General features: G+C 38.4%; 1 protein-coding gene across 4 annotated transcripts in view; it reads left to right on the forward strand.

The window, feature by feature from the left end:
* The window catches only part of LOC117327249 (protein mono-ADP-ribosyltransferase PARP4-like), an 80,559-nt gene that overhangs the window by 51,674 nt on the left and 4,415 nt on the right, over window positions 1–24,470 (forward strand). For 2 of the 4 annotated variants that reach the window (XM_033884150.1, XM_033884154.1), the window contains 6 exons: window positions 5,274–5,368; window positions 6,074–7,013; window positions 12,456–12,512; window positions 13,667–13,714; window positions 17,287–17,397; window positions 19,558–19,656. In XM_033884150.1, coding sequence (XP_033740041.1) covers window positions 5,274–5,368; window positions 6,074–7,013; window positions 12,456–12,512; window positions 13,667–13,714; window positions 17,287–17,397; window positions 19,558–19,656 — 1,350 coding nt within the window. The remainder of the gene's footprint in view (window positions 1–5,273; window positions 5,369–6,073; window positions 7,014–12,455; window positions 12,513–13,666; window positions 13,715–17,286; window positions 17,398–19,557; window positions 19,657–24,470) is intronic. The other 2 variants (XM_033884152.1, XM_033884153.1) reach the window with 2 other exon arrangements.

Below are 24,470 nucleotides of genomic sequence, written 5' to 3' on the forward strand. Positions count from 1 at the left end.
TTTGGAGGGCAAAGGCTCGACGATCTATCAAATCCGATAAAAAGAATAGCTGGAAGGAATACGTTTCTAAAATATCTTCAAACACATCATCTTAAAAGGTATGGGATCAATTGCGAAAAATAAGTGGAAAAAGAAAAACGGCACCATCATCCCACCTTATCAATAAAAAGCAAATTTTCTCTTCTATATCAGAAATTGCAAATGCATTCGCCAAAAATATAGCCCAAAACTCATCGGCCAAAAACCACTCCCAAAAATTCCAACGATTTAAAAAAGAGAAAGAAAAGAAACGTCTTAATTTTAAATCCTCCAACACAGAAAGTTACAATAAACCATTTGATCTCCCAGAGTTGCTTGAATCCTTAAACAAATCACAAGATTCGGCAGCTGGGCCAGATGAAATTCCGTACCAATTCCTAAAACATCTACCGGAATCATCTTTACGTTGTCTCCTTTATATTTTTAATCAAGTCTACGAATCAGGAAAGATCCCAGATTCTTGGAAGGAATCTACAATTATTCCAATTCCAAAACCTGGTAAGGACACCACTGAACCAAATAATTATCGTCCAATCTCTCTAACGAGCTGCATATGCAAAACACTTGAACGGATGATAAACACTAGACTAGTTTGGTTCCTTGAATCTAATAATATTTTGAGTCCACTCCAAAGTGGATTCAGAAACCGCAGAGGAACGGTAGACCATCTGGTCAGGTTAGAAACCTTCATTCGAGAAGCTTTCGCGAAGAAGGAGCATCTAGTCGCTGTGTTCTTTGATCTGGAGAAAGCATACGATACTACATGGCAATATGGTATTATGAAAGACCTGCATGAAATTGGTGTACGTGGGAATCTCCCAAAATTCATCGCAAACTACATATCTGACAGACATTTTAAAGTTCGCGTAGGTTCAACTTATTCTGAAACAGCCAAACAGGAAATGGGAGTCCCTCAGGGTGGAATCCTTTCCGTAACACTTTTCGGCCTGAAAATCAACAGTATAACTAAATGTCTCGGTAAGTCAACTGAAGGGTCTCTCTTCGTTGATGACTTCTTGATCTGCTATAGGTCAAAGAACATGCACACGATAGAACGACAACTTCAACAATGTCTAGGCAAACTACAAACATGGGCAGATGAAAACGGCTTCAAATTCTCCAGATCAAAAACTGTCTGCATGCACTTCTGCCAAAAACGAAAACCACATAATGATCCAGATCTAACATTAAATGGTATCAAAATTCCAGTTGTCGAGCAGACTAAATTCCTCGGACTAATTTTCGATTCGAAACTCTCCTTTGTTCCACATATAAAATACTTGAAAGATAAGTGCTCAAAGGCAATGAACATTTTACGAGTACTATCCCATACTGACTGGGGCGCAGACCGTGAAATGCTTCTGCGCCTTTATAGGACGCTTATTCGATCAAAACTCGACTATGGCTCCATCGTTTATGGATCTGCACGAAATTCTTACCTGCAGATGCTAGATCCTGTCCAAAACCAAGGATTACGTCTGGTACTTGGTGCTTTTCGAACAACACCTGTGCAGAGCCTTTATGTAGAGGCAAATGAACCATCCTTAAATGACAGAAGGAAAAACCTTTCTCTTCAATATGCCGCCCAATTGAAATCCAACCCGAAAAACCCAGCTTTTGACCTTGTTGTCAATCCGCAATACCAAAACATATTTACTCAAAACCAAAAACTCATACCAACATTTGGCATTAGAATTTCTAACTTTCTTCAGGAACTTATCATAAGTTTAGACAACATAGGCAAGTACACCGTAACTGATGTACCGCCATGGCTTGTCAAAACACCTGATATTAACCTTACTCTACATGAGAGGGCAAAGTCGAGTGTATTACCCCAAGAGCACAAATCTTCCTTTCGGGAATGCATTAAAGATTTTCACGTTCAGATCTTCACTGATGGCTCAAAAGATGGAGTAAAGGTCTCCGCAGCATGCTATTCCGATCGCCATTGCTCTTCAATCCGCTTACCAGATGGTGCCTCTATCTTCTCTGCGGAAGCATGTGCCATCGATTTGGCCCTCGACCATATCGAAGAACAACGCATTAGAAAGGCAATAATTTGTTCCGACTCTCGATCTGTCCTTCAGAATTTACAATCACGAGATCCAAAGAATATACTCATACAAAACCTTGTTTTACGAATATCTCGTATCTTAAAAAAATGCAAAATAACACTACTTTGGGTTCCGAGCAATGTCGGAATTAAAGGCAACGAACTTGCTCTAAATCTGCAACAAACAAATATTAAAATACCATATACAGATTTCAAATCTGTAATTAGTTCTGCCATTCAGAGTAAATGGCAGCAACGCTGGTCTCTCGAGACGAGCAACAAACTTTTTAAAGTACAACCAAAACTTAAAACATCAAAACCAAGTCGGAAGGATCGTAGAGAGGAAATAGTCCTCTCTCGGCTCCGTACCGGGCACACATATCCTACTCATTCGTTCCTTTTGAAACGAGAGGACCCACCGGTGTGCTATGCATGTGATGCTCAATTCACAGTGGAGCATTTTTAGCCCACCATCATCAGATGGTGGGCTGTTCAAATCGCCCTGCGTCCGTGGTCCGTCCGTCCGTCCGGCCGTCCGTCCCTCCATCCCTCCGTCCGTAAACAATTTTTGTTATCGCTATTTCTCAGAAAGTACTGAAGGGATCTTTCTCAAATTTCATATGTAGGTTCCCCTTGGTGCATAGTTATGCATATTGCGTTTTGAGACCAATCGGATAACAACATGGCCGACAGGCAGCCATCTTGGATTTTGACAATTGAAGTTTGTTATCGCTATTTCTGAGAAAGTACTGAAGGGATCTTTCTCAAATTTAATATGTAGGTTCCCCTTGGTGCCTAGTTATGCATATTGCGATTTGAGACCAATCGGAAAACAACATGGCTGACAGGCAGCCATCTTGGATTTTGACAATTGAAGTTTGTTATCACTATTTCTGAGGAAGTGCTGAATGGATTTTTCTGAAATGTCATATATAGGTTTCCCTTGGTGCTTAGTTATGCATATTGCGTTTTGAGACCAATCCGAAAACAACATGGCCGACAGGCAGCCATCTTGGATTTTGACAATTGAAGTTTGTTATCGCTATTTCTGAGAAAGTACTGAAGGGATCTTTCTCAAATTTAATATGTAGGTTCCCCTTGGTGCCTAGTTATGCATATTGCGATTTGAGACCAATCGGAAAACAACATGGCTGACAGGCAGCCATCTTGGATTTTGACAATTGAAGTTTGTTATCGCTATTTCTGAGAAAGTACTGAAGGGATCTTTCTCAAATTTAATATGTAGGTTCCCCTTGGTGCCTAGTTATGCATATTGCGATTTGAGACCAATCGGAAAACAACATGGCTGACAGGCAGCCATCTTGGATTTTGACAATTGAAGTTTGTTATCACTATTTCTGAGGAAGTGCTGAATGGATTTTTCTGAAATGTCATATATAGGTTTCCCTTGGTGCTTAGTTATGCATATTGCGTTTTGAGACCAATCCGAAAACAACATGGCCGACAGGCAGCCATCTTGGATTTTGACAATTGAAGTTTGTTATCGCTATTTCTGAGAATGTACTGAATGGATCTTTCTCAAATTGCATATGTAAGTTTCCCTTGGTGCCTAGTTATGCATGTTGTGTTTTGAGACCAATCTGAAAACAACATGGCCGACAGGCAGCCATCTTGGATTTTGACAATTTAAGTTTGTTATCACTATTTCTGAGAAAGTACTGAATGGATCTTTCTGAAATTTCATATGTAAGTTTCCCTTGGTGCCTAGTTATGCATATTGCGTTTTGAGATCAATTGGAAAACAACATGGCCGACAGGCAGCCATCTTGGATTTTGACAATTGAAGTTTGTTATCGCTATTTCTGAGAAAGTACTGAATGGATCTTTCTGAAATGTCATATATAGGTTTCCCTTGGTGCTTAGTTATGCATATTGCGTTTTGAGACCAATCCGAAAACAACATGGCCGACAGGCAGCCATCTTGGATTTTGACAATTGAAGTTTGTTATCGCTATTTCTGAGAATGTACTGAATGGATCTTTCTCAAATTGCATATGTAAGTTTCCCTTGGTGCCTAGTTATGCATGTTGTGTTTTGAGACCAATCTGAAAACAACATGGCCGACAGGCAGCCATCTTGGATTTTGACAATTTAAGTTTGTTATCACTATTTCTGAGAAAGTACTGAATGGATCTTTCTGAAATTTCATATGTAGGTTTCCCTTGGTGCCTAGTTATGCATATTGCGTTTTGAGATCAATTGGAAAACAATATGGCCGACAGACCGCCATCTTGGATTTTGATAATTGAAGTTTGTTATCTCTATTTCTCAAAGTACTGAATGGATCTTTCTCAAATGTCATAAGTAGGTTCCCCTTGGTCCCTTGTATTGCATTTTTGGACCAGTCTGTCCTGAAAACAACCTGGCAAACAAACAGCCATTATCGTTAAATCTCAAATTTCTTATATAGCTAGGATTCCCTTGTTTGAAAAGTACTGGAGGGATGTCTCAATTTGCACAGATTAGTAAAATGAAGGGAAAAGTAGAGAAAAGATCAATCTGACATGGAACCTATGAAGATCATTCAATGGTGGGCGCCAAGATCCCTCTGGGATCTCTTGTTTAATAGAATGTTCCGATTTCAAGCACATATGGAAATGTAATGGATATACAGAAATGTAATGGATATACAGAAATGTAATGGATATACGAGAAATGTAATGGGTATACAAAAATGTAATGGTACACAAAAATGTAATGGGCAATGGAAGTTTTATCCCAAAGTAATTAAGCCCCAGCAAAAATAGGCCCTCTCCTTCATTATTGCAGAATCGTAACCTATCGTATATTATAGTAAGCTAAAAGTGTTTCCAAAATAAGCCCTTCCTTAACTGAAATACTTAATTTCTCTTTACAATTTGAGGAAAGTGACTTAATCATTTAAATAGAAATAGATAGTATATTGTGGATTACAGTTACAGATATTACCAAGTAGTTAGTTTGCGGATAACAGTGAGTTTAAGATATTTTCCAGTGGTTAGTTTGCGGATTACAGTTTAAGATATTTTCCAGTTGTTAGTTTGCGGATTACAGTTTTAAGATATTTTCCAGTTGTTAGTTTGCAGATTACAGTTTAAGATATTTTCCAGTTGTTAGTTTGTGGATTACAGTTCCAGATATTACAAAGAATATATTTTCTTCTTAATCTCTGATGTTACAGACTGCGCCGTCTGAGGAGTCTGAGGATGACGATATGGCGTTTGGACTGTTTGATGATGGCATGGATTTCAGATCGGAAAGGAAGGCGAAGCTAAAGTACAAACTACTTAACATTTCCTTTTATACCTATAAAAGATGGATTTATAGATGATGTCGCTTTTTAGCCATGTACGGTTTTGTCATGGCAACAGCCTGTCATAATTATATATTTTTCTTTTGAAACACTACGTATAGTTCAGAATAACTGACTAAATTGACCAAATATCTAAGAAACAAAAAAATAATCAAACTTGGGCATGTTCTGTTGACAGGGATATTTCATAGGAGGGGGGGGGGGTAAAGACAGCCGGAACACGCTATATGACACTGCTCACAATGCACATTCAAACCAGTTAGCATTGAAGACAGTGAGATAAAAATAACTTTTATAAAAACTTACATTTGGTTGCAAGTATGTGAGAAAAATAATCAAACAAGCCTCGTGCTGACTGGCCAAACTCTTACACTCAGGTTGAGATATCCCTGTCCAAGGAACAGACCCGTGATAGATTCTATTAATCTATGTTACTGCTTGAAAGTGACAGGGAATATTGGCAGTCCTACTTTTAATAATATTTTGTTTAACTCTAAAAGCTCAAATATCCAGATGATTGATTCAGGTCTTCTTTGCATCTTGACATGCATTCAGTTCATTATATTTTTGGTCAAGTTTTCTCAGGATATCTTCGGTAAGGCTGTTCATAAATGATGCAATTTTTATGAAGTTTCAATAAATTTTGTTCCTGTTTTTTTCTTTTGTAGGGATTCAGTAGATGACTTGTTAGATCTCTCAGCAGACTTGGAGACAGATACTATATACAGTGCACCTTTTTCTGCTTCTGAAATGCGCATAGGTCCCCCTCCCTCATCACAATCTGCCATGGCTTCTAGATCAGCAGGACTTCCTCCCCAACCTGCACAACCTGCCATGATGGCTCTTAAGTCAGCAGAATCTCGTCGACCTGCACAATCTTTCATAGCTTCTGAAAGAGCAGCACCTCCTCCACCTCCTCCTCCACCTTCAAAGCCTACCATGTCATATGAATTAGAGAAAGCTTCTCCTAAATTAGCAATGTTTGATGTAATGGCTGATGAATCAAGAGACCATCCTCCCCCAGTCCCACTTCTTGCCATGTCCAGAGGAGCTCCTCCACCTCCAGGAGGTCCTCCCCCAGTACCATTGAATGTCATAAATAAAGGCGCACCTCCCCCAGTCCCTCTGTATGATACATTAGGAGGTAGTCCTCCTCCAATCCCACAAGGTCGCATGAGAGGTCTAGTAAGGCGAGGTATTGAACTAACCCCACATTCTGCAATTGCAATGAAATCCACAAGATCTCCTCCACAGCAGGCCAAGGATTTTACATCAGCCATTCCTCCTCCCCCACCTCCACAGCAGGCCCAGGCTTTTACATCACCTATTCCTCCTCCCCCACCTGATCAACAGCAGGCCCAGGCTTTTACATCCACCATTCCTCCTCCCCCACCTCAACAGCAGGCCCAGGCTTTTACATCGCCTATTCCTCCTCCCCCACCTCCACAGCAGGCTAAGACTTTTATATCAGCAGGGTCCTCTCCCCCTAAGTCAGTATCACAACCTCCCATCTTTGCCCGTAAAATGTCTTCCGAAAAGAATTCCTTCAAGAGTGATGCAAATGTATCCATTGCTGTGCCTCTATCTTTAGACTTGGACCTTCTTGAGGTAGGACTTTGAGATTTTGTTATTTACAATGTGCATACAAAAGTTACATAACATCTCCAGCATATGTAAGCTTAATTTGGATATACAGAATTTGTAATTGTCATCATGTTAAAATCATTATTTTAATATCATAGATTATTATTAACCATCTACTTCAATAAGCTGGTACTTACAGAATAATTTCTATGGACCAGTTTTAGAAAAATAAAACTGATTCTGGAGTCTTATGGACTTCCCTCATTTGAAAAGTGTAATGAACTTTCTTCACACTCTAAGTGAATTGGACTTTCATCATATTATAAACGTAGTGGCTTTCCCTCACATTATAAGTGTATTAGACTTCCCTCACATAATGTGTATAATGGACTTCCCTCACATTATATAAGTGTAATGGATTTCCCTCACATTATAAGTGTATTGGACTTCCCTCACATTATAAGTGTATTAGACTTCCCTCACATGATACATGTAAGTGTATTGGACTTTCCTCACATAATAAGTGTATTGGACTTCCCTCACATTATAAGTGTATTGGACTTCCCTCACATAATAAGTGTATTGGACTTCCCTCACATTATAAGTGTATTGGACTTCCCTCACATAATATGTGTAATGGACTTCCCTCACATTATATAAGTGTATTGGACTTCCCTCACATTATAAGTGTATTGGACTTCCCTCACATAATATGTGTAATGGACTTCCCTCACATTATAAGTGAATTGGACTTCCCTCACATGATAAGTGTATTGGACTTCCCTCACATTATAAGTGTATTGGACTTTCCTCACATGATTAGTGTATTGGACTTCCCTCACATTATATCAGTGTATTGGACTTCCCTCACATAATATGTGTAATGGACTTTCCTCACATTATAAGTGTATTGGACTTCCCTCACATTATAAGTGTATTGGACTTCCCTCACATTATATAAGTGTATTGGACTTCCCTCACATAATATGTGTAATGGACTTTCCTCACATTATAAGTGTATTGGACTTCCCTCACATTATAAGTGTATTGGACTTCCCTCACATTATATAAGTGTATTGGACTTCCCTCACATTATAAGTGTATTGGACTTCCCTCACATTATAAGTGTATTGGACTTCCCTCACATTATAAGTGTATTGGACTTTCATATTATAAGTGAATTGGACTTCCCTCACATTATAAGTGTATTGGACTTTCATCATATTATAAACGTAGTGGCTTTCCCTCCCTTTATAAGTGTATTGGACTTCCCTCACATTATAAGTGTATTGGACTTTCATCATATTATAAGTGAATTGGACTTCCCTCACATTATAAGTGTATTGGACTTTCATCATATTATAAACGTAGTGGCTTTCCCTCCCATTATAAGTGTATTAGACTTCCCTCACATTATAAGTGTATTGGACTTCCCTCACATGATAAGTGTATTGGACTTCCCTCACATTATAAGTGTATTGGACTTCCCTCACATTATAAGTGTATTAGACTTCCCTCACATTATAAGTGTATTGGACTTCCCTCACATTATATAAGTGTATTGGACTTCCCTCACATGATAAGTGTATTGGACTTCCCTCACATTATAAGTGTATTGGACTTCCCTCACATTATAAGTGTATTGGACTTCCCTCATATTATAAGTGTATTGGACTTCCCTCACATGATAAGTGTATTGGACTTCCCTCACATGATAAGTGTATTGGACTTCCCTCACGTTATAAGTGTATTGGACTTCCCTCACATTATAAGTGTATTGGACTTCCCTCACATTATAAGTGTATTGGACTTCCCTCACATTATAAGTGTATTGGACTTCCCTCACATTATAAGTGTATTAGACTTCCCTCACATTATAAGTGTATTGGACTTCCCTCACATTATAAGTGTATTGGACTTCCCTCACATTATATAAGTGTATTGGACTTCCCTCACATTATAAGTGTATTGGACTTCCCTCACATTATAAGTGTATTGGACTTCCCTCACATTATAAGTGTATTGGACTTCCCTCACATTATAAGTGTATTGGACTTCCCTCACATTATAAGTGTATTGGACTTCCCTCACATTATAAGTGTATTGGACTTCCCTCACATTATAAGTGTATTGGACTTCCCTCACATTATAAGTGTATTGGACTTCCCTCACATTATAAGTGTATTGGACTTCCCTCACATTATAAGTGTATTGGACTTCCCTCACATTATAAGTGTATTGGACTTCCCTCACATTATAAGTGTATTAGACTTCCCTCACATTATAAGTGTATTGGACTTCCCTCACATTATAAGTGTATTGGACTTCCCTCACATTATAAGTGTATTGGACTTCCCTCACATTATAAGTGTATTGGACTTCCCTCACATTATAAGTGTATTGGACTTCCCTCACATTATAAGTGTATTGGACTTCCCTCACATTATAAGTGTATTGGACTTCCCTCACATTATAAGTGTATTGGACTTCCCTCACATTATAAGTGTATTGGACTTCCCTCACATTATAAGTGTATTGGACTTCCCTCACATTATAAGTGTATTGGACTTCCCTCACATTATAAGTGTATTGGACTTCCATCACATTATAAGTGTATTGGACTTCCCTCACATTATAAGTGTATTGGACTTCCCTCACATTATAAGTGTATTGGACTTCCCTCACATTATATAAGTGTATTGGACTTCCCTCACATTATAAGTGTATTGGACTTCCCTCACATTATATAAGTGTATTGGACTTCCCTCACATTATAAGTGTATTGGACTTCCCTCACATTATAAGTGTATTGGACTTCCCTCACATTATATAAGTGTATTGGACTTCCCTCACATTATAAGTGTATTGGACTTCCCTCACATTATAAGTGTATTGGACTTCCCTCACATTATAAGTGTATTGGACTTCCCCTCACATTATAAGTGTAATGGACTTCCCTCACATAATAGGTGTAATGGACTTCCCTCACATTATAAGTGTATTGGACTTCCCTCACATTATAAGTGTATTGGACTTCCCTCACATTATAAGTGTATTGGACTTCCCTCACATTATAAGTGTAATGGACTTCCCTCACATTATATAAGTGTATTGGACTTCCCTCACATTATAAGTGTATTTGACTTCCCTCACATTATATAAGTGTAATGGACTTCCCTCACATTATAAGTGTATTTGACTTCCCTCACATTATATAAGTGTATTGGACTTCCCTCACATTATAAGTGTATTGGACTTCCCTCACATTATAAGTGTATTGGACTTCCCCTCACATTATAAGTGTAATGGACTTCCCTCACATAATAGGTGTAATGGACTTCCCTCACATTATAAGTGTATTGGACTTCCCTCACATTATAAGTGTATTGGACTTCCCTCACATTATAAGTGTATTGGATTTCCCTCACATTATAAGTGTATTGGACTTCCCTCACATTATAAGTGTATTGGACTTCCCCTCACATTATAAGTGTAATGGACTTCCCTCACATTATAAGTGTAATGGACTTCCCTCACATAATAGGTGTAATGGACTTCCCTCACATTATAAGTGTATTGGACTTCCCTCACATTATAAGTGTATTGGACTTCCCTCACATTATAAGTGTATTGGACTTCCCTCACATTATAAGTGTAATGGACTTCCCTCACATTATATAAGTGTATTGGACTTCCCTCACATTATAAGTGTATTTGACTTCCCTCACATTATATAAGTGTAATGGACTTCCCTCACATTATAAGTGTATTTGACTTCCCTCACATTATATAAGTGTATTGGACTTCCCTCACATTATAAGTGTATTGGACTTCCCTCACATTATAAGTGTATTGGACTTCCCTCACATTATAAGTGTATTGGACTTCCCCTCACATTATAAGTGTAATGGACTTCCCTCACATAATAGGTGTAATGGACTTCCCTCACATTATAAGTGTAATGGACTTCCCTCACATTATAAGTGTAATGGACTTCCCTCACATTATAAGTGTATTGGACTTCCCTCACATTATAAGTGTATTAGACTTCCCTCACATTATAAGTGTATTGGACTTTCCTCACATTATAAGTGTAATAGACTTCCCTCACATTATAAGTGTATTGGACTTCCCTCACATTATAAGTGTATTGGACTTCCCTCACATTATATAAGTGTAATGGACTTCCCTCACATTATATAAGTGTATTGGACTTCCCTCACATTATAAGTGTAATGGACTTCCCTCACATTATAAGTGTATTGGACTTCCCTCACATTATAAGTGTATTGGATTTCCCTCACATTATAAGTGTATTGGACTTCCCTCACATTATAAGTGTATTAGACTTCCCTCACATGATAAGTGTATTGGACTTTCCTCACATTATAAGTGTAATGGACTTTCCTCACATTATAAGTGTAATGGACTTCCCTCACATTATAAGTGTATTGGACTTCCCTCACATTATAAGTGTATTGGACTTCCCTCACATTATAAGTGTATTGGACTTCCCTCACATTATAAGTGTATTGGACTTCCCTCACATGATAAGTGTATTGGACTTCCCTCACATGATAAGTGTATTGGACTTCCCTCACATTATAAGTGTATTGGACTTCCCTCACATGATAAGTGTATTGGACTTCCCTCACATTATATGAGTGTATTATACTTCCCTCACATGATAAGTGTATTAGACTTCCCTCACATTATAAGTGTATTGGACTTTCCTCACATTATAAGTGTAATAGACTTCCCTCACATTATAAGTGTATTGGACTTCCCTCACATGATAAGTGTATTGGACTTCCCTCACATGATAGATATAATTCTTTTGCAATCCATCAATATTTACATATATGTCTATCAGGTATTACAGGGTGTTTATACACTACGACTTAGTTATTGGGGAGATGTGTTTGGTTGAGTGAATTTCAGAGTTTGCTTAAGTTTATTTTTAATCTGGGGCAAGTGAGACACATACAGAAATGTAATTATACCTAATTCCTGGACATATCGGTTGATTCTGTTAGTAAAAAGTGAATCTTTATAGGTATTCAATATGAAAATATTCTAAGGCACCAGTCATTAACAGTGAAACTGTGGGAGACTATAGGTTTCCTCTCAGTCCGTCTTGTATATGTGTATGTAACGCAAAAGATTGCCAGCGCTCAAACAACTTCATTTTTTGAGGGAGAGATTTTGATCAATTTCTTTACAATGACCAGTTCAAGTTTTAGGGTTTCAGGGTCAAGGTCACTGTAACTATTTTTAGCAGGGGCTAGTAGGGAACATGTACTGCAATAGCAATATAACCAGTATGTGTGTTTTTTCTGTCGAAGTTGCAGACAAGATAATTGTATATATAAACATTAACTATGATATAAAAGGTGACCAATATATTTATTCAAATAAGACTTTGATTTGATAATTTGTCACATGGTTTGTATTTGTAAAATTTAGGTTGAATCATCAACCAGTATGCCAAGTGTTGAAGAAAAGAGTGTTGTCATTGAGGAGGTAGGTATATTTACAGGCATAAGTAATTGTCATTGAGGAGGTACAGACATTTATATGTACATGTATTGTCATTGAGGAGGCAGGTATATTTCTAATCTGTGAGAGGTACTTTAACTACAGACTTCTGTGGATTACAAGACAGATTTTACGCACATTTGTCAGTATGCAATTGTAAGCAGGGGCAGCATTGCTATATCAGGATTTTCGGTCATTTTATACACCCCCTACCATAAAGAATGATGGTACATTTCTAACAAATAGTTGGTAATTTTCAAACACATGTAATTCTACATTATTTTTATTTGAATGTACATACAATAAGCCTTCATCAATTGTTTTATCTTGATTATCTTCGTTTAGATTACCTCCCTTGACAGTTTCTGACACTGTCATCACCACCAACCCATTATTTTTGCTGTTGCTTGGTAACATGGAAGTCAGTTTGTTATTGGCTTATGACTAAGACAAATATTCAAATGCTTAAATCTTAATTGTAATCCAAGGCACATAATTTGGCATTTAACTTTGTTGTAGATTTGTGCTTACTGATATATTCAAATTTTGCAAAGAAAAAATGTAAAGAACGGACTGAATTTCTGTATACATCAGTCTATTAATGTTTAATTTATAAACTCTAAATAGATTTCATTATCATAGCAAAAATAGTGTTAAATAAGTAAGGTTGATTTCATTATCATAGCAAAAATAGTGTTAAATATGTAAGGTTGGATGGATTTAGTACTAAAACATTCAATATCAAATGTGTTATTCCAAAACATGTCAAAGTTTTAAGAGAGAAGCTTAAGGATGTTATTACGAAGTGATATGTGTGTGTATGTGGGCTTCAGCTGTGTTCAGGTGTCTAGATCTAAGTTATTACGGGTATTCATAAAAATGATACTCTACTTTAATCTCTATCTTTGTACAGTAATATTTTATAATGTTGAAAAGGGTTAGTGCCACACTGAAAGCATTTGCAATACTATAAAATTTATGATTTTCAAGAAGAAAAAAACACAATACATTGTAGTTCGTTGGCAAAACTCTTTACATCCAGTGTGTTTTATAGGCTATACAGCAATGAAAATTGAAAAAAAAAGTTCAAACATCACAATAGACTTATATTATATGTAGTTGTTATTTGAATTGCACAGGAACAACCAAAAAATCCTTACAGAAAGAAAAAGAAACAGGTGGCAAAGGTAAGTGTTGTACAAAAACACAAATCAAGTGAAGACATACATGTACATGTATTTAAATATGAATTAATTTGTAAATAGATACACTGTGTGTTAATTGATGAATTTAAAACTAACTACAGTTTGTTTGTCCTTCTGCAACTTAATTACCAGTTATACTACATGTACAACATGGAGATTTAAGATGTATAGATAGATATATGTCAATGACCAACAATTTTTTTAACAAAATGTTCTGTTTTATGGAGATTTGAGATGTATAGATTGATTTTTCTCTCACCCTGGACAGGGATATCCGCAGTTTTACTGGGATGAGATATACTTATCTCACCCTAGGGAAAAGACAAGCTAAACATACTCTTTGAAAGTGCTCTTGTTCTCGATAGGGTGATGTCACCATGACCTGACCCGGAACGTTTGAATGCTAAATATCAATATTTTTCAAGAAAAAGAAATTTAAATAAGTATTAATTATCAGAGTTAACCGAGTGTTTGGTGTTCTTTTTGAAAAGCTAATCGGAACTATATTTTGTATGAAATCAACATCGTAAGTTGTAAAGCGTCTGCTGCAGCCTTATCACAACTGTCGTCCACCGCCAGTGTGTTGTTTACATACGTTTGGATTTGGTTCACACTTCGATTGGAAAACAGGGCAAGAGAAAAATAATCATTCACCCCTTTTTGGGATGAGATAGGGGGATCTCAACCCTCGGAGGGAGATTGTTAAGTTCCCAAACACTCGGCAAGCCTCGTGTTTGGGAATTTAACAATCTCCCCCCTCGGGTTGAGATCCCCCTATCTCGCCCCAAAAGGGGTGAAAGATTCTATTAATCTCAATGACTGCGCTTACGGTATAGTGCAGGAGTTATCGTCCCTCCATCTGTCCATCATTTTCTTCAGAACTAAGCAACTGAGAAATGATATTTGGCCAGGAGTTACATGGGGAAGAGTACATTAAAATTTCCTCACGTAAATGACCTTGATCTATTTTCAAAGTCAGAGGGGTCAGATATGTTAAAAACTTCAAGAATCCTCTCAAGTTCTAGAAGGCTGATTTTTTGCCAGCAAGTACCTAGAACAGAATGATAAATTTCTTCTTTTATATATACTGTATATATATATATAATTGACCTTGACCTCTTTTCTAGGTCACAGGAGCCAAATAATTCAAGTTGTTTGTAAATTTTATTCTCAAGTTCTCCAACTCCCAGGGTACTGATATTAGGTTGTAGGTTCCTGCTATGGACTGATGCAATTTCTTCATATCATTAGCCTGGGTTCTAGGTCGCAGAGGTCAAATATGTTAAAAACTTCAATGATCTTTTCCAGTTCCAGATGACCCATATACATAATAATTTACCACCAGGTAAAAAGGATTGAGTGTTATAAAGATTGAGCATACAAATGACCTTGGTCTATTTTCAAGGTCACCCTTGTGAAATATGAAATATATGCTTAAGCAAACTACATACACAGGATCAAGAACATCCTTCACACTACATGTAATGGGTTTTACAGTGGTTTTGTTTGATTTAACAAAAAGACCTGACAGAGGTAACTTTTATGAATTTCAATACATTAACTGACTTGAATTGGACAATTTATCTTCACAAGACCCGACATTATGATTGACCAATGCATCAGTGAATTATATTACCTGTGAACAGAAATATTGTCTACCATTTCCTTAAACATCACTAGCATATTACAGTCACCATGGAAATTGTAAATAATCATAATTCTTAACTGGTCATGTGAGCAATTCAGGCCCTCTGGGCCACTTGTTGAGATTTGATATGTATATATATCTCAACAATTCTGTTGCATCTCAAGTATAAAAGATCTGTTCTTGAGATTGTAATTGTAATCCCATGGGTTATACTTGTTAGCTCACCTGGTCCGAAGGACCAAGGTGAGCTTATGCCATACCGTGGCGTCCGTCGTCCGTCCGTCCGTCCGTCCGTCAACAATTGACTTCTTCTTCATAACCGCTGATCAGAATTTAAACAAATTTGGTCAGAAGCATCCCTATGGGTAGGGGACTCAAAATTGTACAAATAATGGAGCTGACCCCCTGGGGGCCTCTGGGGTGGGGCCAAAAGGGGTCAAAAGAGGTATTGATATAAACGACTTCTTCTCTGAAACCAAGCAATGGCTATCGCTCATATTTACCAGGTAGCATCACTATGGGGTGGGGATTCAAAATTGTACAAATGAAGGGGCTGACCCCCCAGGGGCCTGAGGGGCGGGGCCAAATGTGGTCAATTTGGCTATATTGATATAAACGACTTCTTCTCTGAAACCAAGCAATGGCTATTGCTCATATTTGCCTGGTAGCATCACTATGGGGTGGGGATTCAAAATTGTACAAATGATGGGGCTGACCCCCCAGGGGCCTGAGGGGCTGGGCCGAATGTGGTCAATTTGGCTATATTGATATAACGACTTCTTCTCTGAAACCGAGCAATGGCTGTCGCTCATATTTGCCTGGTAGCATCACTATGGGGTGGGGATTCAAAATTGTACAAATGATGGGGCTGACCCCCCAGGGGCCTGAGGGGTGGGGCCAAATGTGGTCAATCGGGCTATATTCATATAATTGACTTCTTCTCTGAAACCAAGCAATGGATATCTCTCATATTTTACTGGTAGCATCACCTTGGGGTAAGAATTTGAAATTGTACAAATGACAGGGCCGACCCTCCTGGGGGCTGAGGGGCGGGGCCAAAAGGGGTCAGTTTTGCAAAATTGAAATAAACGACTTCTGCTCTGAAACTAAGCAATGGATTTCGCTCATATTTCCCGGGTAGCATCCCTATGGGATGGGGATTCAAAATTGTACAAATGGTGGGGCTGACCCCCCCAGGGGCCTGAGGGGCGGGGCAAAAATTGGTCAATTTGTTTAAACAACTTCTTCTCTGAAACTTAGCAATGGATATTACTCACATTTGTATGGTAGCATGGTTATGGGGTGGGGATTCAAAATTGTAAAAATGTTGGGGTTGACCCGGGCCGCCAGGGGACTGAGGGGTCGGGCCAAAAGGGGTCAATTTGGCTAAATTGATTTAAACAACTTATTCTCTGAAACTAAGCAATGGTTTGACTGGTAGCATCCTATTGGGGAAGGGATTCAAAATTGCATAAAGGAACGAGCTGACCCCCAAGGGGGCAGAGGTCAGGGTCAAAAGGGGTCAATTGGTCTAAACAAGTTCTTCTCTGAAACTAAGCAATGGATATCACTCACATTTGTGTGGTAGCATCCCTCTGAGGTCGCGGATTAATGCACTTTTTGAAATTTTCAGTATTAAAATAAAACCAATGTACATGTACCCATATAAAATGCTTATAATATATATTAACATACCAATACCAGCGACAAATATACTTCAGCATCATTCTTGTTTCATATCTCATGAAACCAGGTGAGCGATACAGGCCCTCTGGGCCTCTTGTTAAATTATATTTAAGCTGCCCAGAAAAAATTGTTCCATAAGAAATAAGTGTCAATGACTCAAGAATGATACAGATTATTAGTTAAAGCTTGATGAAGTTATGTAACTTTTGTTTTCAACTAGGACACTTCTGTTTCCTGGAGGTCATGTGAGAAGTCGTATCCCCTTGAACAGACTCGTGGGCAGTTTTCATCACAGTGTGATGAGCAGAGTGAACCAGCTGATGGAAAAAGGGTGTGTATATAGTCAATTTATCCTGTGAATAACTGATTTTGGATTAGTAGAATTCAACTTCAATTGAAGAGTGAGGATCGAGTGAAGACTAACCACAGGCGTCTGAATCTAGTTAGTATTTATAGAAGAAACACTAGCCCTTCTAATATATGATATAGTTGGAGTAGGGGCTAGTATTTTTTCTATAAATACTGACCAACTGCAGATGCTTGTGGACCAATAAATGTATTAATATCAGAAGGCTGGAGTTTCTCACGTTGGATATTATAGAACCAATCTGGTTGTACTCAAGTTAAGGTAACTATTATAATTATGTATTTCTTCTATTTGTTGTACAAGATTTATTTAAATCAGGAAATGCCTTCAATAAAACTGGTCTTAAAAGTTAAATCTAGCTCGCGATCGGGGGTGGGGACAATGATGTGACGTCATGAATTGTGAATCATGCAACAAAATGGCTGCCTCTTTTTGATTAAGCGTGTCAAAACATAGGTTTTCTGAATTATGTGATAAAAAGTATCATGATTTAATTTTCAAATCATTTGATATTATGTGAAAGTTGTTTAAAAAATTAAACAGGTTACCTTGCTTAACTGTAGGTCATTGTGTTGTAGAGCGAATCAGACCTTCTAACAATTACCAGGAATAAAGTGATAATATTTCGCCTGTAGACAGAAAAATCTAAACTGTACATGTGTTCATATGTCTTTGAATGCTACTCAATTACAGGTCAGTGATACTGGACTGTTGGGCATTCTTCTTTATACAAACCTTTAGAAATATTTCATGCAGATTGTACACTTAGACTACTGTAAACGTACTTATTTTAGCGGTAATCATATTTTAGCGCCTTTCGCGCTAGCATTAGTGCGCGAATTTATGTGCAGCGCTAATATATGTGCAGCGCTAAATTTTGTATCTAGTAAGTGTGCACACATTACGTGAAATAACTAGCTATGTTTTGCTAGTAATCCAATACGATCTATCTCCCGTGGTGTGAACCAGTTATTTGACATCAAACACAACGTACAATGCTTATCAATCGATGTTTATTTTATTCACAAAAACACAAAATAATAAATACAACACTATGCAAACACTGTCTCTGTTAACAGTTCATATGGCAGTAATTAGGGTATAAGTCGCAAGGCTATAGGGCCTACAGTTCAGTCACGGATTTTATGAATAGCTCCCAGTATGCCGCTTTTGTCCCAACCACGCATGACTGCATCTTTCTTCACCGACTGAAAGGACGAAACCATCCAACCAGCATGGAGGGGTTTCAGGGTGGTAAGCTTGAGATCCACATTTACTGAATCGATCGGTCCACCAGTCTTGAGCAAACCATCCACACTGTCCGCGTACCAGTTTTGAAAACACGTTTTTACAGATCTTTTAAAGTCATCGTTTCTGGAAACGTCTAACGGTTCTTTTTCAATTCTTCGGGTTCCTGCCCGTCAACTTTTTTTACGCGTACAAATTGTTTCTTTAGATTTCTAATTGTACTTTCATTCACTGTAAATCGGCGGGCAGCATTCATCACTCCGTTCTCAACAGCATATCTGGCCATTTTAGCCCGCTGCTCACTATCAAATGTGTTATATGATCCACGTTTTCTTTTTTGAGAACTTGGTGGGGTTTTAGTAATCTCATCGTTGGCTAATACGATATTTTCTGCATCGGCCTGACAGTTTGCTAACCGTGGATCGGGTAACATCGACGACGGAGGTGGCGAATCCACAGCGGATATTAACCAACGTTTCAGCATGATGGATAGTTATAAACTGACCAAACACACCAATACAACTAGTATACAATGTATCTATAGATTTATTCAGTAAAAACAACTCACAATTAAACTGTAGTCAGTGCGACCTGCCAGGCCCTATCGCTGACAATGTACAAATCTATTTTTAGTAACAGGGTGTTTTCCCAAAGTATAGTCGATTCCAGAAAAGCGTCGATGCGCTAATTCATGATTGCATGAATATGTCGCTGGTGGTGGTTTGCGCGAAAATATGAGTGCGCTAATATAAGTACGTTTACAGTAATCAGAATTAAGAATAAGGGATAAACATGTATATCTTCAAGCTTGTGTATACTATATTGGTATCTAAATCACCAAAGCTTGTGTCATTAAGTGTCGCAAATACTTTACAGGAAAGCCAAGTATCACCTGAACATTATGCTAAAACAAGGCATATGTTCATGAAGGAGAAAGCGTCATATGCAGCGCCAGAACCAGTTCTAATGCGAGGGGTAATTGAAGTTATTAGCTCACCCGCCCAAAGGGCAAATATGCTTATACCATAGTAAAATGTCTGTTATCTGGCCATTATCTGTCTGGTCAGTGTCAATTTTTCCTTTTTAATCAGGTTCCATTCAATAACCAAGATGCCCAGACACCTGATAGTGGGCCAGTAATGTTCTGGGATGAAGGGCTGAAAAGTTGCTGGGCCAGTAATGTTCTGGGATGAAGGGCTAACAAGTTACTGGGCCAGTAATGTTCTGGTATGAAGGGCTGAGAAGTTACTGGGCCTGTAATGTTCTGGGATGAAGGGCTAACAAGATGCTGGGCCAGTAATGTTCTGGGATGAATGGCTGAGAAGTTACTGGGCCAGTAATGTTCTAGGATGAAGGGCTTACAGGTTACTGGGCCAGTAATGTTCTGGGATGAATGGCTAACAAGTTACTGGGCCAGTAATGTTCTGGGATGAAGGGCTAACAAGTTACTGGGCCAGTAATGTTCTGGTATGAAGGGCTAACAAGTTACTGGGCCAGTAATGTTCTGGGATGAATGGCTAACAAGTTACTGGGCCAGTAATGTTCTGGGATGAATGGCTAACAAGTTACTGGGCCAGTAATGTTCTGGGATGAAGGGCTGACAAGTTACTGGGCCAGTAATGTTCTGGTATGAAGGGCTAACAAGTTACTGGGCCAGTAATGTTCTGGTATGAAGGGCTGAGAAGTTACTGGGCCAGTAATGTTCTGGGATGAAGGGCTAACAAGTTACTGGGCCAGTAATGTTCTGGGATGAAGGGCTGACAAGTTACTGGGCCAGTAATGTTCTGGGATGAAGGGTTAACAAGTTACTGGGCCAGTAATGTTCTGGGATAAAGGGCTAACAAGATGCTGGGCCAGTAATGTTCTGGGATGAATGGCTGAGAAGTTACTGGGCCAGTAATGTTCTGGGATAAAGGGCTAACAAGTTACTGGGCCAGTAATGTTCTGGGATGAAGGGCTAACAAGTTACTCTGCCAGTAATGTTCTGGGATGAAGGGCTGACAAGTTACTGGGCCAGTAATGTTCTGGGATGAAGGGCTAACAAGTTACTGGGCCAGTAATGTTCTGGGATGAAGGGCTAACAAGTTACTCTGGCCAGTAATGTTCTGGGATGAAGGGCTAACAAGTTACTGGGCCAGTAATGTTCTGGGATGAAGGGCTGACAAGTTACTGGGCCAGTAATGTTCTGGGATAAAGGGCTAACAAGTTACTGGCCAGTAATGTTCTGGGATGAAGGGCTAACAAGTTACTGGGCCAGTAATGTTCTGGGATGAAGGGCTAACAAGTTACTCTGCCAGTAATGTTCTGGGATGAAGGACTGACAAGTTACTGGGCCAGTAATGTTCTGGGATGAAGGGCTAACAAGTTACTGGGCCAGTAATGTTCTGGGATGAAGGGCTAACAAGTTACTCTGCCAGTAATGTTCTGGGATGAAGGGCTGACAAGTTACTGGGCCAGTAATGTTCTGGGATGAAGGGCTAACAAGATACCAGGCCAGTAATGTTCTGGGATGAAGGGCTAACAAGTTACTGGGTCAGTAATGTTCTGGTATGAAGGGCTAACAAGTTACTGGGCCAGTAATGTTCTGGGATGAAGGGCTGACAAGTTACTGGGCCAGTAATGTTCTGGGATGAAGGGTTAACAAGTTACTGGGCCAGTAATGTTCTGGGATGAAGGGCTAACAAGTTACTGGGCCAGTAATGTTCTGGGATAAAGGGCTAACAAGATGCTGGGCCAGTAATGTTCTGGGATGAATGGCTGAGAAGTTACTGGGCCAGTAATGTTCTGGGATGAAGGGCTAACAAGTTACTGGGCCAGTAATGTTCTGGGATGAAGAGCTAACAAGATACTGGGCCAGTAATGTTCTGGGATGAAGGGCTAACAAGTTACTGGGCCAGTAATGTTCTGGTATGAAGGGCTAACAAGTTACTGGGCCAGTAATGTTCTGGTATGAAGGGCTAACAAGTTACTGGGCCAGTAATGTTCTGGGATGAAGGGCTAACAAGATACTGGGCCAGTAATGTTCTGGTATGAAGGGCTAACAAGTTACTGGGCCAGTAATGTTCTGGGATGAAGGGCTGACAAGTTACTGGGCCAGTAATGTTCTGGGATGAAGGACTGACAAGATACTGGGCCAGTAATGTTCTGGGATGAAGGGCTGAAAAGTCGGTTTAAATGTTTGTCCTTGACCCATTTTAAAATCCACATGGGTCAAATGTGTTTATATCTTAAAACAACTTTAATGAATACCATAACCAAAGGACCTAGCCATAATAATTGACCAGTAGCATTATGACCGGCTACCAAGACTGAAAAATACTTTTTTTAAATGCTTAAATCTTTGAACAACTTCTCCATACCTATACTGTATTGTAGTCCAGAGAAGTGATATTGGGCATGCAGCATGTCTAGATAATGGACTACCAAGCTTGTTCAAATGATATCTCAGTTAAAAGTTGTCGAACATCAAATGATCTAGTTATAGAGATATATCAGCTGTAGACATCAGGTGATGTAGTTATAGAGATATCTCAGCTGTAGACATCAGGTGATCTAGTTATAGAGATATATCAGCTGTAGACATCAGGTGATGTAGTTATAGAGATATATCAGCTGTAGACATCAGGTGATGTAGTTATAGAGATATATCAGCTGTAGACATCAGGTGGTCTAGTTATAGAGATATATCAGATGTAGACATCAGGTGATGTAGTTATAGAGATATATCAGCTGTAGACATCAGGTGATGTAGTTATAGAGATATATCAGATGTAGACATCAGATGATGTAGTTATAGAGATGTAGTTATAGAGATAGATCAGCTGTAGACATCAGATGATGTAGTTATAGAGACATGTCAGCTGTAAACATCAGGTGATGTAGTTATAGAGATATATCAGCTGTAGACATCAGGTGATGTAGTTATAGATATATATCAGCTGTAGACATCAGGTGATGTAGTTATAGAGATATATCAGCTGTAGACATCAGGTGATGTAGTTATAGAGATATATCAGCTGTAAACATCAGGTGATGTAGTTATAGAGATATATCAGCTGTAGACATCAGGTGATGTAGTTATAGAGATATGTCAGCTGTAGACATCAGGTGGTCTAGTTATAGAGATATATCAGCTGTAGACATCAGGTGATGTAGTTATAGAGATATATCAGCTGTAGACATCAGGTGATGTAGTTATGGAGATGATATCACCTGATGTAGTTATAGAGATATATCAGCTGTAGACATCAGGTGATCTAGTTATAGAGATATATCAGCTGTAGACATCAGGTGATGTAGTTATAGAGATATATCAGCTGTAGACATCAGGTGATGTAGTTATAGAGATATATCAGCTGTAGACATCAGGTGATGTAGTTATAGAGATATATCAGCTGTAGACATCAGGTGATGTAGTTATAGAGATATATCAGCTGTAGACATCATACGATGTAGTTATAGAGATAGATCAGCTGTAGACATCAGATGATGTAGTTATAGAGATGTAGTTATAGAGATATGTCAGCTGAAAACATCAGGTGACTTAGTTATAGAGATATATCAGCTGTAGACATCAGGTGATTTAGCTATAGAGATATATCAGCTGTAAACATCAGGTGATGTAGTTATAGAGATATATCAGCTGTAGACATCAGGTGATGTAGTTATAGAGATATATCAGCTGTAGACATCAGGTGATGTAGTTATAGAGATATATCAGCTGTAGACATCAGGTGATGTAGTTATTGAGATATATCAGCTGTAAACATCATGTGAATGTAGTTATAGAGATATATCGGCTGTAGACTTCAGGTGGTCTAGGTATAGAGATATATCAGCTGTAGACATCAGGTGATGTAGTTATAGAGATATATCAGCTGTAGACATCAGGTGGTCTAGTTATAGAAATATATCAGCTGTAGACATCAGGTGATGTAGTTATGGAGATGATATCACCTGATGTAGTTATAGAGATATATCAGCTGTAGACATCAGATGATGTAGTTATAGAGATGTAGTTATAGAGATGTAGTTATAGAGATATGTCAGCTGTAAACATCAGGTGATGTAGTTATAGAGATATATCAGCTGTAGACATCAGGTGATCTAGTTATAGAGATATGTCAGCTGTAGACATCAGGTGATGTAGTTATAGAGATATATCAGCTGTAGACATCGTACGATGTAGTTATAGAGATAGATCAGCTGTAGACATCAGATGATGTAGTTATAGAGATGTAGTTATAGAGATATGTCAGCTGTAAACATCAGGTGATGTAGTTATAGAGATGTAGTTATAGAGATATGTCAGCTGTAAACATCAGGTGATGTAGTTATAGAGATATATCAGCTGTAAACATCAGGTGATGTAGTTATAGAGATATATCAGCTGTAGACATCAGGTGATGTAGTTATAGAGATATATCAGCTGTAGACATCAGGTGATGTAGTTATAGAGATATATCAGCTGTAGACATCAGGTGATGTAGTTATAGAGATATATCAGCTGTAGACATCAGTGATGTAGTTATAGAGATATGTCAGCTGTAGACATCATGTGATGTAGTTATAGAGATATATCGGCTGTAGACTTCAGGTGGTCTAGGTATAGAGATATATCAGCTGTAGACATCAGGTGATGTAGTTATAGAGATATATCAGCTGTAGACATCAGGTGATGTAGTTATAGAGATATATCAGCTGTAGACATCAGGTGATGTAGTTATAGAGATATGTCAGCTGTAGACATCAGGTGATGTAGTTATAGAGATATATCAGCTGTAGACATC

Source organism: Pecten maximus, chromosome 5 (genome assembly GCF_902652985.1).
Source record: "Pecten maximus chromosome 5, xPecMax1.1, whole genome shotgun sequence".
Classification (NCBI taxonomy): Eukaryota; Metazoa; Mollusca; class Bivalvia; order Pectinida; family Pectinidae; genus Pecten; species Pecten maximus.